Source organism: Marmota marmota, unplaced genomic scaffold (assembly GCF_001458135.2).
Source record: "Marmota marmota marmota unplaced genomic scaffold, marMar, whole genome shotgun sequence".
NCBI lineage: Eukaryota > Metazoa > Chordata > Mammalia > Rodentia > Sciuridae > Marmota > Marmota marmota.
The window spans coordinates 4,405,717-4,421,341 of NW_025999982.1; the positions used below are offsets into that span (position 1 = coordinate 4,405,717).

Below are 15,625 nucleotides of genomic sequence, written 5' to 3' on the forward strand. Positions count from 1 at the left end.
ACCCAGGGCCTCACCCATGCTAGGGGAGTGCTTTACTGCTGAGCCACAACCCCTGCCCAGATAGGGCTTTTGATCATGGTAAGATGGATTGGAAGAGGGCTCTAGACCTGTGAGTTTTCAATCCACTAATGGGGCGTAGTGTTCAGGTATAGAGCTCAAAAACATTTTCTTTGAGACAGGATCTTGCAATGTTGTCCAGCAGGCCTTAAACTCTTGGGCTCAAGTGATCCTTCCACCTAAGTCTTGCAGGTAGCTGAGACTACCAATGTGTACCACTGTGGCCATCCTGTTTTCTCTTTCTGAAGTCTTAAGCACCCTCTCTTTTTTCACAGTTAGTGTCCCACAACCTTACATAGACCATTTGAACATTAGCTCTTTCCATGTGTCATATTGTAAGGATCTGTTTTCTTTCCCTTCCCTTAAGACATAGCACCTTGAAGACAGGGATCATTTCTCCTTTCATTCACTGAATATATTCGTCTAATCCTGATTGAAGGATTACTTAGGAGGTGGGCATCACTCTAGGCACTGGGGATATAGCAGTGAAGACAGGCATAAATTCCCAACCCTTTGGAACTTATATTTTAGCAGAAGGAAGCAAATAATAAACATTATATATAGGTAAATTACATTGCATGGTAGAAGATGGAGTGTGTTATAGGAGAAAATAAAGCAGGATAAAATGTCCATAGCTGGTGGAGAAAAGGTATTTGCAGTGGTGTACAGAGTAATGAGAAGGTATTTGCAGTGGTGTACAGAGTAATGAGAAGGTCTCACTGAGAAATGCTGTTTGTTGAAAGGCCTGAAGGAGGTGAAGCCCTGTGGATGCCTCAGGGGCAGACTGTTCAGACTAAGGGAACAGCTAGTCCTCCCAGTGGCCACTTGATTGGATGGAAGGGTGAGTGGATACATACATGCATGAATATCCAGCTCACAGTCTCCTGGTCTTCTCTCCTTAGGCCAGTCTCCTTGGTTCCTAGGTGCCATGAGGAAGCCTCGCCGGAAGTCGCGGCAGAATGCCGAGGGTCGGCGTTCCCCATCCCCCTACAGTCTCAAGTGCTCACCCACTCGGGAGACCCTGACTTATGCCCAGGCCCAGCGTATTGTTGAGGTGGATATTGATGGACGCCTGCATCGTATCAGCATCTATGACCCACTTAAGATCATCACTGAAGATGAACTGACTGCTCAGGATATCACCGAATGCAATAGTAACAAAGAAAACAGCGAGCAGCCTCAGTTCCCAGGCAAGTCCAAGAAAACTTCATCCAAGGGCAAAAAGAAGGAATCCTGCTCTAAGCATGCATCTGGAACTTCCTTCCACCTCCCACAGCCCAGCTTCCGTGTGGTGGATCCAGGCAGCCAGCCTGAAGCACCCCCACTGCCTGCTGCCTATTACCGCTACATTGAGAAGCCACCTGAAGACCTGGATGCAGAGGTAGAGTATGACATGGATGAGGAGGACCTTGCCTGGCTGGACATGGTGAATGAAAAGCGGCGAGTAGATGGGCACAGTTTGGTGTCAGCAGACACTTTTGAGCTGCTGGTGGACCGGCTTGAGAAGGAGTCATACTTGGAGAGTCGTAGCAGTGGGGCCCAACAGTCACTCATTGATGAAGATGCCTTCTGCTGTGTATGCCTGGATGATGAATGTCATAATAGCAATGTCATTCTTTTCTGTGACATCTGTAACCTGGCCGTACATCAGGAGTGCTATGGTGTACCCTATATCCCCGAGGGCCAGTGGTTATGCCGCTGCTGCCTGCAGTCTCCCTCTCGGCCTGTGGATTGTGTCCTCTGCCCCAACAAGGGTGGTGCCTTCAAACAGACCAGTGATGGGCATTGGGCCCATGTAGTGTGTGCCATCTGGATTCCAGAAGTCTGTTTTGCTAACACTGTCTTCCTGGAGCCTATTGAGGGCATCGACAACATCCCACCTGCCCGATGGAAACTCACCTGCTATATCTGCAAGCAGAAGGGGCTGGGTGCAGCTATCCAGTGCCATAAAGTGAACTGCTACACAGCCTTCCATGTGACATGTGCACAGCGGGCTGGGCTCTTCATGAAGATTGAGCCCATGCGAGAAACCAGCCTCAATGGCACCATCTTCACCGTGCGTAAGACCGCCTACTGTGAGGCCCACTCGCCACCAGGTTCTGCCACTGCCAGGAGGAAGGGTGACTCCCCCAGAAGCCTCAGTGAGGCTGGGGACGAGGATGGGCTGAAGGAGGGTGGTGGGGAGGAAGAAGAAGAGGAAGAAGTGGAGGAGGAGGAGCAGGAAGGCCAAAGTGGGGTGGGTGGCCCTCTGAAGGGAGTGCCCAAGAAGAACAAGATGAGTTTGAAGCAAAAGATCAAGAAGGAGCCAGAGGAAGCAGGCCGAGACACACCCACCATGGGGACCGCCACTGTCCCCATGGTCACTGTCCCACAGATACCCTCTTACAGGTGAGCCTGCCCAGATGGACTCTTTAAGGATTCATGATTTCTTCTTGGTTTGGTCTTGGCTTTGGGCCAGGCCTTCCTCAAATATGGTTGGTGGATGTCTTTTTCTATGCCCCATATTTAAATATCTCCTTTGGATTCTGGCTCACCCAGCTTGTTTTGTGGTTTTGATTGTATCCTCAGAGTAATGTGTTTCCTTTGGTTCCGGGTAAAGCAAAACACTTGAGTTGCTTAGAAACTCGGGTAACAGGATATATAAGGTAGTATTTTTTAGAAGGGCACTAATTGGCATTTTGGACAGAATAATTCTTCATTGTTAGAACTGTCCCTTACATTTCTAAATGTTTATTAGCATCCTTGCTCTTGGTAAATGCGTTTCATCCCATCCAATTGCCTGATCTTTGTGAAAACCTCACACGAGTTTCCAAACACCCCTGGGTGAATAGAAGTATTCCTAATTTGGAACCACTCTGATAAGGGGTTGACAGGTTTTCTGTACAACAAACTCTGTCCTGGGTGTATCAGGGACTTTGTATGAGGGGGTGGCAGTGTGGGAAGAACGTTTTATTCCTTCTTTTCAGAATCTTTAGATTTAGGGGAAAATTTAGCTGTGTAACTAAAACTCCTGGGCCCCCATTGAAGCTGTAGAGAAATCATTGTACTTGTTTTAAAATCTCAGTTAAGTTGTTGAAGCAGTTAGGTGGGAATTTGGTAGAAAAGCAAGAAACAAGGAGGATTTTCCAGCAGGGGCTCATCTCAAGGGTGATTCATTAGCAAGTATACAGGATTAGAGCAGGAAGGAATGTTGGAGATTATTCATCTAATGTAGTCCTTGCACCTTCTCCCATACCCCCAGATGAAGAAACCACGGCCCCGGGAGGTAAAGTTGTTTACATCTTTATTCATTCAATGATATATTTATTGAGCACTTACTACATGCCACATCCTGTTCTAAGAAATGGGACCAGGTGAAAAGTGACAGATTTGGATTACAAGCTGTAGCTCACGATACCTCGAGGCTAGTACTGTCGCCTCCATGAAAAGGTTAGGGAGAAAGGAATACTGGAAGATTGTGGGGAATGAGAAGTATGAAATCTGTTTACATTTCTGGTTGGACAAATCTGCCTAACCAGACTTGGCAGACGAGGAAGAAGACATAAAAGTGAGAGCAAGGCAGGGATGCTCTTGTTGCAACCTATGGCCCAAGTTAGAATTTCAGTGATTCTGGGTGTATTCTAGGCATAGAGCTGTTCTAGGCTACCTCTTCCCTGAGGTAAGTAGATCCATGCTTTGTCCCTGTCTGTAGTGTGACTAGGCCCTGGGGCTAGATCTTTGGGTGTCATGTCTGTCCTTCTAGAGCCTCTCCCAGGCACCAGCTACACTGACTAAGAGCCAGACGGACCTTCTGTTACTTAGTACTTATATGACTCGACATGTTGCTTAACAGCTCTAAGTCTTAGTTTATTTATAAATGAATCGTCACATAGAATTCTGAAAACTAAATGAGGTAATATTAGTAAAGCACTTAGCACAGTGTCTGGCAAATAGTAAGTACTCAATAAATGGTGGTCACTGCTGCTGCTGCTATTTTATTATTATTATTCTTTTCCCTACTTGCACAAATGCTGTTGGGGCCCCCCATGGCCAAAAGGTTGTAGAGGGAGGGGGCTGCCTGCATCTGGGCAGGTGTGCTTGGCATGGGCATTGGTGGGGATCTGTCCTTTGGGGAAAGGTGTAGGTCTTGATTTTATAAGCTTGGCTTTGGGGCAGGAGTGTCTGACTGTGAAGATGAACAACACCTAAGTAAGCAATGTCCTGCCCAACATGCCCATCCTTCTAAGGTTCCGCCTTCTTGATTAACCACACTTATTTTCTTTTCAGCGGAGTGGGGTGAAGAGACAAAACAGAGGAAATAACACAGGAGCACTGAGACCTGACTTACCCTGTGGAGAAACAATTTTGAATGCACCATGGTAGTGCAGAGAGATCATAGATTCAGATCTCACTCAGATCCACCATCTTATTAACTGCATCCATTGCATTGACCGTTTATTCAATTGATACATCTAAGCTGCTTTTCTGTCTTTTGTGACGTAAATAGTGTTTCTCCTCCTACAGTGTGGGCATTAACATAGAAATTTTAGGTTCTTACTGGTTCCTTCCACCCCAGGTGTTACAGGCCTAACCCCTGACCTTAAGACTTCTCTTTTGGGTAGTTTAGCTAGGTTTTCCCTCAGATCCTCCATCCTACACCTTTAGATCCATTTTTTTCTCCATTTGGCTCAAAATTAGGCATTTTTAGGCTGTTGATTTTTAAAAATGAAAATCAGAGATCAAACAACTCTTAAAGGGTTGCATTTGGGCTCAGAAAGCAGTAACCTGATGTATTCCTACTGGTTTTTCCTTCCTTCTTGATTGTGAGCTGGGATCCTCAGCCACATGAGGCAGTAATAGTGACCACATTGCCCATAGCTTATTTAAGTTCCTGTTTCTTTTGCTGCCTTTACTAATAGGAGGGTGGAGGTTTTAGTGTACAGGCCCATTTCTCAGATAATACTTGGAATAAAGGAGTCCAGGATCACAGGAAATAGGTTCTTTTGGAGGATCAAGGCTGTGACACAGGAGGTGGAAAAGCAAGTAAAGTACCTCTTGCTGAATCTGAGCTGCTTAACTTTGCTATCTTTTTCAAGGCTTTCTCTGAGGTGAGGCATTTGGCTATTTTATTCTATCTTCCTCTCAGAAATGAACCGGGTTCTGGATAGGATGTGTGGGCTATAATCTGGGCTGCCCTCTGACCCTATCTTTCACTTCTCTGTGCCTCTACTCAAGGTTGAACAAGATCTGTAGTGGTCTCTCCTTTCAGAGGAAAAACCAGTTCATGCAGCGGCTTCACAACTACTGGCTGTTGAAGCGGCAGGCACGGAATGGTGTCCCCCTCATCCGGCGCCTGCACTCTCACTTGCAATCCCAAAGAAACGCTGAACAGGTAGGTGGAGTGATGATTGGAGGCTGGTGGAGGGAGGTTGAGCCTGAAGGAGAAGTGAAGATTTGAGAGGAGGGCCTGGCACCTATCCCTGAGTTCTCTGTGGAGCCTTTTATACAGATGATCACCCTGCTGGGTAGTCTGTCCTGGAAATAACCTCCAGCACTACAGATATCTTCAGACCTAACAGCAGCCCTTTCTGGATGGTAGAGGCTTGACTTAGGAGCAAATTCTAGGGGAGAGTGTAGGGCCAGCTCAACTTTCCCTATAGTGGGGAAACCCTCCAGATGGGACAGAAAGGAAGAAGAGCCAGGGTGGCTGCATTGTGTGAATTAGAAAAAGGCGCCCTTTTCTCAAGACAGTATACTGCCATCTGCCAAAAAATGTGTCATAGTAAATAAAAAAACTTATGATCTTATTATAGTGCACAGCTCACCCAATTGTGGTGGCCTTTAGCCGTTAACAACTATAGTTGCTGCATATTTTATGTTTTGTTTTTTTTTTTTGCTCCTGATTTTCCTTCCAGTATTTACATCTTCCGTTTTCTCTCCCTCTTTACATCCTTCATTACTTCTGCCTTTAAATCATCCCACAGTGTTGTTCCAGAAAAGAAAGAAACCTTCCTGTTACTGGTGCATTCTGTTTGATCTTAGTTTGCCTCTTGTAACTAAGTTCCTGAAGTACAAACCTATGTCTGGTTCCTCTTGAGCCTTCTGGACCATTTGCTTCCCTGAATTCTCCCTTACGTCAGTGACCTCCTCCAGCAAGTCTTTCCTTAAATTCCCACCATACTGCCCATCAAGATGCATTTCTTTCTTTTCTTTTCTTTTTGTAAAAAAATTTTTTGTTTAGTTGTTGAGGGACCTTTATTTTATTTATTTGTTTGCGGTGCTTAGAATCGAAGCCAGTGCCTCACACATGTTAGGCAAGCGCTCTTACTACTGAGCCACAACCCCAGCCCCAAGATGCATTTCTTTTTGGGTCTTTGTTTGTCTAAGCTTTTCCGTGATATCATTTCGCATCTCTTCTACCCCTCTGATTGTACCTTTTGCTGATCCCTTTTTTAAGTCTTTAACAGTAATATTCCCTCTGCTGCCTGCTTATTTACTTAGAGAGCAAGTCCAAGTAAAAATAATTGAAAATAACTGTTGTGTCAGTATCTCCAGATTTTTTGCTATTCTCATCCCTTTTTTCTGTCCTCAGTCCCTTTGGGATCCTTCCATGTGTAGGTAGTTACTGTAACTCAGATTCTGGAACCTGAATGAATTGTCTTCCTTCCTTTTAGTAAACTTATTTTCTCATTTTTGCCGTGGAACTCTTCCCCCTCCTGACTTCATATCAAGAATTCTCCACCTTAGAGTTACTTTTGACTTTTCCCCTATAATGAGTCAGAATTAATCATTCTTTAAGCTATTGGGGGGATTTATCAGTTTAGTCCTTTGTCTTTATTTTATGCTACCTTGCCTATCCATGCCCCCTCAGTCTCAGCAATAGTTTTCTTTTCAAAATAGTTTTGTAGGTGTCTCCAGCCTCTAATTCTTTGCTCTACGACTGGTGGGGTCACATATACTGTTTTTCCATTCTATCACTTCCTTTTCCAGAATATACTCTCCCTCTCCAAGGAGGCCAAGTCCAGGTTCTTTACCCTGGCATTTGAGGCTTCTTGTCAGCTGGATCCTGGGTTCTATGGCTTTTGTGGTTCTCCAGCTTCTCTACTTTGGCCAGCCCATTTTACTCAACTAAACACAGAATCACTAATTCTACCTCTACATTTCTGTCCCTCTGGTCCTGTCAGTTCCAGAAGAGACCTCCCTTACTGCTTAGCCTATCTATGTCTACTACTGTATGCAAAAGCTCTTGCAGGATACTCCCAAGGAAACTTTTCCCTATCTAACCCCCACCTCTCTACTTTCTGTCTTGTCCGCATTTTATGTGCAGTTTTACATTATCAGTTTTTATTGTCTTTATGCGCTTTGGTTTTAAACACTGGGTCTTTTCTTTCCCCCAACAACTATCATCTCTTCTAGGACAGAATTGACAGATTTTTGTTCAAGCCACTTAGTACAAGCAAATAGTAAGAACTTGACTTTGTTTTCTAGCCAAATTGAAGCTCTAGGGTGAGATTCTTTCCACCCCTAAGGTGTCTATTAGTTTTCTTCTGAAATTCTTTCTAGCCCTGAGGGCCCTAACTGATCTCGGGTATCCCTGAGGGACCAGGAGAAGGAGTCCCAGCAGTGGTTATTGTACTGTTAATGGAGAATCTTGTTATAAGGCCAGGGAAGGATGGGAGGAAGGCACAGGGCAAGAGGGGTGAAATGGAGTCTCTCGGGTGAGGTTCTGCTATCTCCTGAAGCCTGTGGGGCTTGAATAGGGAGAGAACTATGGAGAGGAAGAAGGCCCCCAGCTCCTCCTCTTGCTTCCTACAGCGAGAACACGACGAAAAGACAAGTGCAGTGAAGGAAGAGCTGAAATACTGGCAGAAGCTGCGGCATGACTTGGAGCGGGCGCGGCTGCTAGTTGAGCTGATTCGGAAGAGAGAAAAGCTCAAGCGGGAGCAGGTAAGGAGGAACCCCCAGTCATGGGGCGCTTTGTCGGGGTCCCTTTCTCCCAATCTTAGTGTGGCACTAGGAGACCCCTTGCTTCCTTTCCTGCCCAGCTGTATGGGCTCCAAGGTCTACCTGCTCTGTATTTGGTATAGAGCTGCTGATGGCTTCTATGTTTTGAGGTTCAACTCTTTGTGGCTTCAAGCATAAGTTTCGTATCACATGCCTGAGTGCATACCTAGAGTTTCTGATTCAGGATGTTTCAGTGGGAAGCCTACCTTAAATATTTTGAAGAGCTTCTTAGGCCATTCTAATGGGTATCACTGAAAACCTTTGGCCTGGGAGTTGCTGAGGGTTCTCACTTGGCCCTTAAACACTATGGTCTTGAATCATTTAAATTTCCCAACCTCAATTCTAGGAAATTCTATTCCCCTGAGCATGGTGAGGTAGGTGATATAGCACAGGGGTTTAGGAACATGGGCTGTGACACTAGATTGGGTTTAAATCCTGGCTCTGCTAATTACTACCTGTGTAACACTAAGCAAGGTACTTAATCTCTTAATACCTTCATTTCTTCATTGGTGATATGGGGGTAATAAAAGAGCCTAAATCATAAGGTCTTTGTGAGGTTAGATGACTTTGTATATGTAAAAAGTAGCTTAGAACAGTACTTACCTAGTAAGGACTATAGAAGTGTCAGTAGTTGTTGTTACTGATACCCTTTTTCTTACTAAAGTATCTATTGTAGGGCTCTGCACATGGCAGAGAGCAAATACTATTAATTGAATGGATGACAAGCCAGAATTGTTCTCTCTGGTCCAGGAATAGCAGCCGTTACTCATGTGCTTCAGAGGCCTGGGTTAAAAATGCTCCTTACTCTCTTTCTCTGAACCCTATATCACTGTTCAGCTCTTCTCTAGCAGGTCAATAGCCTGAGTTTTTCCTTATGCTTCTGGGCAGCTCTTACCATATTTAGCATGGGTGACCATGGAGGCTATCTCAGGATCTTCTCCATGAATTCAGACTTTAAGTGCCATCCCAGGCTTGGTCCCATAGTTGTACTTTTCTTCCTGCCTCAGGTCAGAGAAATGAGAGGGAGAAGGAGGCCCTGGGTCTGGTAAAGCAGTCCGGCTTGTTTTGATGAGGCCAAGAGGTGGGCTTCCCAACCATTTCACATTAGGGTACACATAGAAAGTAAGATTTGTACAGCATTCCACTTTAAATATATGAAGTCGTTTGCCACTTGAGAGATGAGCCTGAAGGCCCTGGTCACCCCAGTCCAACCCAGACACTCTAGTGCTAATGGGATCAGTAACTGCAACTCTAGGTAAAAAAATTCTGGTCCAAGGCACATTTAATTTTATCAGTGTACTTCTTGGACTAAGTCAGACCTGTTTTAAAATGCCATCTGTGCTCTTCTTTAGTCAGATGACCTTAGATTTGTGACTCCATCAACTTTCTCCAAACCTCAGGTTCCATATTTGTAAAATAGAGATAAAAATTTCTCTTTCAGAGTTATAGTGATTAACAGAGGTAATACAATAGAGAAGTAGAGGGGCATAATGGTCAAGAAGCAGACTGTCTTGTACTGAATCTTAATTCTACCCCTTATTAGCTGTATGACCTTGGGCCAGGTAGCCTCTCTCTGCCTCAGCTTCCTGTTTGTAAAATATCTAACCTTTACCTGCCTCATATACTCACATATTTTATAAAATGTTTAGGGCATTCCTATTACTTAGTATGGGTTATAAAATTATAAACTATTAGAATAGTAATAATTATTATTACCATTATTAGTTTTGGTATGGTGTTTGAAACATAGGAAACATTTACAAAATGGTGGCTATTTTACTTCATTTGCTGCTATAAATAGAATACACTGACTAGATAATTTATAATGAAAAGTTTAACAGGCATGGTGATACATACCTGTAATCCCAGCAGCTCAGGAGGCTGAGGCAGGAGGATTGCAAGTTTGAGGCCAGCCTCAGCAACTTAGTGAGGCCCTCAGCCTATGAGATTAATGAGATTCTGTCTCAAAATAAAGAGTTGGGGATATAATTCAGAGGATAAAGTACCTCTGAGTTCAATCCCTGGTACCAAATACATAAATAAATACATATGTATGGTGTGTGTGTGTGTGTGTGTGTGTGTGTGTGTGTGTGTGTATCACACATACATTATCTAGCTCATGATTTTGGAAGCTGGGAAGTTCAAGGGTGGACTGGTGAGGGCTGTCGTGCTGCATTATCTCTTGGTGGAAAAGTAAAGGGGTGAGAGCACAGGTGGGAAAATTCACCTCCATGACAAAGCCACTCTCAGAAACTAACCCACTCCTGTGAGAACTCTCATGAGAGCAGTCTCAGTCCATTCATGAGGGTGAATCCTGTAATATATAAATCACTTCCAGTCAGGTCCCATGTCCCCAGAACTCCTGCACTGGAAATTAAGGTTCCAACGAGAACTTTTGAGAGACACCTTCATACCATACCACTGGTCATGTCATTATTCCTAGGCTGAAGATAGGGTGATAGCTCCTCATACACTGGTCAGCTTAATCTTCTGTGAAAATTTGTTGTAGATCATTGGTGAAAGTTAACTTGTCAAAAAAAAGTTTCACTGCATTTTTGCAGGGGATGTTCTGATTGCTTCTCACCTTCCACACAGGTCAAGGTCCAGCAAGCTGCCATGGAGTTGGAGCTGATGCCATTCAATGTGCTGCTAAGGACCACACTGGACTTGCTGCAGGAAAAGGATCCTGCACACATCTTTGCTGAACCTGTCAACCTGAGTGAGGCAAGTTCCTGTCACATCCCAAGCAGCAAACCCTTCCTGGAAATAGGGTGTAACTAGGCTGGGGGCTGGGTGGATAGCACTGTGCTGAAGGGTTTATGTTACTCTGAGTGGTGTGATCTGGCAAAGCCAATAAACTTGCCTATGGTGAGGGTCAGCATTAAGTCAGGGTGGACCAGGCCTCCAAGGCTCTGAATGAACCCCTGGTATGCCCAAATCAGAAACTGGGGAGGCAAAGAGTGCCGGTGAAGGGTGTGCCTGTTTGGCTAGTAAATGGTTGTTGTAATTGTACAGGTTTTATATGTTTAGGTTCCAGATTACCTGGAATTCATATCCAAGCCAATGGATTTTTCTACTATGAGGCGGAAGCTGGAGTCCCACCTGTACCGCACCTTGGAGGAGTTTGAGGAGGACTTTAACCTTATAGTTACCAACTGCATGAAGTATAATGCTAAAGACACAATTTTCCACCGAGCAGCTGTCCGCCTGCGGGACCTGGGAGGGGCCATTCTGCGGCATGCCCGTCGGCAGGCAGAGAACATCGGCTATGACCCCGAGAGGGGCACCCATCTGCCTGAATCACCCAAATTGGAAGACTTTTACCGCTTCTCCTGGGAAGATGGTGAGAAGCCTGGATGGGTGAGGGGGGAAGGCACCAGGAAAAACACAGGGACAGAGCCCAGAGAGCCAGGGGTCAGTGTGGGCCTTGGGGCTCTAGTGTAGGCTCCAGAAGCAAAGTTGGGGGTAGGTACATGTTCTGTCCTGCTTGTGGATAGAACAGTTCCCAGGGTCAAGTTTAACCAGTGCACTGAATACCTTTTGAGTGGTAGAAAAGGGAAATCAGGTGTTGCTGTCTGTTTGAGAAGCTTCACAGGAGTCTTCCTCTCCTGGATCACCTCTGTGTGGCACTGGAGCATGGGACAGGGCAGCACAGTGCTGCTGTGTGGGGGGATCATTCAGTGCAGGTGGAGGACCAGAAAGACAGTGTTGCCACTGAGCCTCCAACTCCACCTGCCCCTGCTCTCTGCTGCTTGATGGCAATAGCAAACAGTCACTCAGGCCAGGGCATTGCCAAGCTGCCTCGTGCCTGCTCTACAGAGCCCATGTTGGGACTGTATCCTGCAGATATTTCCGACATTCTGACTTTATCCCCGTGGCTGTCTTTGGGCAGTGATGTTGCTGGAAGCCACTGGCCCAGGCATTCCAGGAGAGCATTTCACATCTGAGGGATTCAGCCCCTTTCCCTTGTCCTGGGCTGGGCAGGTCCTTCAGCCCCTTCTGTCCTTTCTTCTCCCTGGCAGTGGACAACATCCTCGTCCCGGAGAACCGGGCCCATTTGTCTCCAGAGGTGCAGCTGAAGGAGCTGCTGGAGAAACTGGATCTGGTGAGTGCCATGCGGTCCAGTGGGGCCCGCACCCGCCGTGTCCGCCTGCTGCGCCGGGAGATCAATGCCCTTCGGCAGAAGCTGGCACAACCACCACCACCACCACAGCTGCCATCATTGAACAAGACAATGTCCAATGGGGAGCTGTCAGCAGGGCCCCTGGGGGATACAGCTGTGTTGGAGCAGGCCCTGCAAGAGGAGCCAGAAGACGATGGGGACAGAGGTGAGAGTGTGTCACAGGCAGGCATGGTGCTGGTGTGTTGGGTGGGAGGGATGGGATGGGCATAATCTAAGCTGAAATTTTTTGGAAATTTCAGGTCAGGTCTGACCCTCTGAGCAAGCAGAAGCCCATGGAGGAATCACCCTTCCATATCATGTTCAGGGGATGATATTCAAAATATAATAACCTGTAGAGACCAAAATTTATCTGTCATAGTAGATGTAGGCTTTTGTTTTGGATTGGGCTCCTGGGGGCCCTGGATGTGGATGGTTAGTTGCTTGATTTGGGGGAGGTTTAGTTAGGAGTTTCAGGTGTTGGAGCAGTAGCTATTGACTAACCTAAATTGAGAAATATCACAATATTTTGCACTTGATATGACCATATTGTGCATTTCAGCTAAATATCAGTCTAGATTCTTCCACCATGAAGAGAGAGTCTTCAAGCAGGTTAGGAGGGTATGAGGAGATAGCAGAGCAGGAATGACCCTACATATGTCTTGGGCTCTTGAGTCAGGTCTGCAGGCCCCTCCCAAGCAGAGGCATCTGGCTATAAAAGGTAGCTGGGGAAGTGATTCTCAGAAACTCGGGAGCTTTATAAGCTAAGTTGCTCCCAATCCTTCCCCTTTGATGGGGATAGAATTGTCTCTCTCACGCCTGCCCTGGGATCTGAGCCTAGGGCTTGGGAGGGCCTTTTACCCACACTGTCCAAAAGACTGGGACTTATCTCCAATAAATAGGGGCCCAAATTGGAGGGAGTGGTCCATTTTATTTTAAGTTGGCAGAGAATGGGAAGATGGCTGAAAGGTCACATTTGGCATTAGAGGGTTCAATGTTCAATGTGACTCTTACCAACTCCCTGTGTGGCGTGTGCGTGCCATTGAATCCCATTCTGGACTCTGGCAGGGCAGTGTCATGCCCCATAGACCAGATGCCACAGCATCTACTAGGGTTTAAAAGACAAAAACAAATTCCCAGCCTCACTTTCTAGAGGTTCAGATAGGGAAGTCTGGGCTGTGACTTGAAACTCTCAATTTTTAAAAGATGCAATGTGGTAAGTGAGTAGACATGTTTGGGAAGCACTGATTTGATTTACTTGCTCTCATTTTCCACATCCATAAACTCATTCTTGCCGCTTGCTCTAACTTGGGTGATATGAAAGGAAATCAGTGACAGACAGAAAACACTTGAATTTTAGACCTCTGATCTGCCAAGCTGGGACTTAACCTAAGTATTGACTATGCAGGTGGCTTTCTCAGGTGTAGAGTAACAGTTTGTAACCCTCACTTCTTAGACTCACATGTTAAGCTTTTAAAAAAAAAAAAAAATACCCCATTTTTTTAGAGATTTGGGTTTAGTTGCTCTGGGGTGGGACCTGAGCATTGGAATTTTTAAGAAACTTTCTACATTTGCCAGCCCCATACCTTTGGTTCCTGGTTTTCAGTGTCAGTATCTGGCTTGTAGGGTCAGACTCATTCTAAAATGTTCAAGCAGGTTCCCTTTTTCTCTAACAGATGACTCCAAACTGCCTCCCCCACCAACCCTGGAGCCTACTGGGCCTGCACCTTCCTTGTCTGAGCAAGAATCTCCCCCAGATCCCCCTACTCTGAAACCCATCAATGATAGTAAACCTCCAAGCCGATTCCCAAAGCCCAAAAAGGTGGAAGAAGATGAGCTCTTGGAAAAATCATCTCTACAGCTAGGGAGTGAGCCCTTGCATCACTTGCTCAGTGACAATGGCATCAACAGACTGTCTGTCATGGCTCCTGACACCCCTACTGGTGCCTCTCTAAGTGGCGTGGGTCGCCGCACATCAGTCCTCTTCAAGAAGGCCAAGAATGGGTCTAAGTTACAGAGGAGCCCAGACCGGGCTCCAGAGAATGGCGAGGACCATGGTATGGCGGGCTCTCCTGACTCTCCAGCCAGCATTGAAGAGGAGCACCATTCCCGGAAGCGGCCAAGGAGCAGGAGCTGTAGTGAAAGCGAAGGGGAGAGGTCCCCGCAGCAGGAGGAAGAGACAGGTGACCCTGCCTGAGACTTCTCTCGCTGCTTTTCTGCTTTGCCTTGCCAGCCAGCACCTTCCCTAGTTGGCTATCTCCCTAAGGCCTCTGCATGCTATTAGTAGCATGGAGGGCTCTATAGCTCACAGTGGGACCAACATGAGTAGCGACCCAGGGAAACAGGCTTTGAGTGGCATTTCAGAAGGCCAAGTTATGTCTGAGCTTTTCTTGGCCCTGAGGGGATGCAGGCTTGTATATGCTAATGTAGTTTTTATCTTCATTTTAGTTTGTTCATCAGATATTTATATCAGGCACTATCTTAGGGACTGGGGGAAAAAATCAGTGAACAAAACAGATAAAAATCTCCTCTTTTATAAGGGAAATCAACCAAAAGAAAATGAGGTATCCTGTATTAGAAATTTTGAAGAAAAATCCAGCAGGGAAGGGGAATAGGTAATGCTAGTGGTATTTTAAAGGATGGCCAGAGAGATCTTCTGAGGAAGTGACATTTGAGTAAAGATTTGAAGGAGTTGAGGCAAGAGCTGTTTGTGTATCCAGAGGAGAAATATTCCCAAAAGAGAGACTAGCAGCTGCACTGGCCCTGGAGGTGGGAACATGCTTGCATGTCTGAGGAACAGCAAGGGAACCAGTGTGGCTGCAGCAGAGGTTGGTGGAGGAGATGAGGCCCAGAGGTAGGCTGTGAGGTTAGATCACTGAGAAGTTCTTATTACGTGTCCAGAATGAACTGGTCCCTGTGGGGATAATAAGCTGATTCACTCAGTCCCAGCTCTGGAAGAATTTACAGTTCAGTAGGGAAACAAAGTAGTCTCCCAAGGTTCAGAGAAATCACAGAACCCAACAGTATGTGGTTAAGTGTAGGGTGACAGGTGGCACTGCCAGAGCTGTTGTAATTGGAGGTGAAAGAGTTAGGAAGGCTTCCCAGTCTGGTGGTGTCTGAGCTGGCCCTAAGGGGTGAGGGTAGGATGGAAACGAATACATGGGGGTGAAGGGCTTAGGCCCTGGTGTGTGGAAATAAGGAGAAAGACAGTCTCTAAGGGACAGTTAGGGGGAGCCTACTTGAGTAAGGTGGGCCTAGACGTGGAGGGTCAGGAATGCTAGGCAAAGTAGTTTAGTCTTGGATAGTGAAGGCTAGCTTGCTGGCAGGGAGGGGCTGCTCTTGTCTTTTGTTCCTGTGTCGCTCTCATGTTCTTTTATGTGATAGCTTTGAAATGTGTAACAAGCACTTGCTTTTCTCCCTTCCAAC

The 15,625-nt window shown here is 46.1% G+C and overlaps 1 protein-coding gene across 4 annotated transcripts in view; it reads left to right on the forward strand.

Moving 5' to 3' along the window:
- The first annotated feature begins 917 nt into the window (after positions 1 to 917).
- Brpf3 (bromodomain and PHD finger containing 3) overlaps positions 918 to 15,625 on the forward strand; it is a 30,935-nt gene continuing 16,227 nt past the window's right edge. For 3 of the 4 annotated variants that reach the window (XR_007348418.1, XM_015487631.2, XM_015487632.2), the window contains exons 1-7: positions 919 to 2,445; positions 5,272 to 5,428; positions 7,852 to 7,983; positions 10,636 to 10,764; positions 11,071 to 11,383; positions 12,063 to 12,368; positions 13,876 to 14,382. Coding sequence is in view for 2 of the 4 variants with exons in the window: in XM_015487631.2 (XP_015343117.1) it covers positions 986 to 2,445; positions 5,272 to 5,428; positions 7,852 to 7,983; positions 10,636 to 10,764; positions 11,071 to 11,383; positions 12,063 to 12,368; positions 13,876 to 14,382 (3,004 nt within the window). In the remaining 2 variants the exon portion in view is untranslated. Of the gene's footprint in view, positions 2,446 to 5,271; positions 5,429 to 7,851; positions 7,984 to 10,635; positions 10,765 to 11,070; positions 11,384 to 12,062; positions 12,369 to 13,875; positions 14,383 to 15,625 lie in introns of all 4 variants that reach the window. The other variant, XR_007348419.1, reaches the window with a different exon arrangement.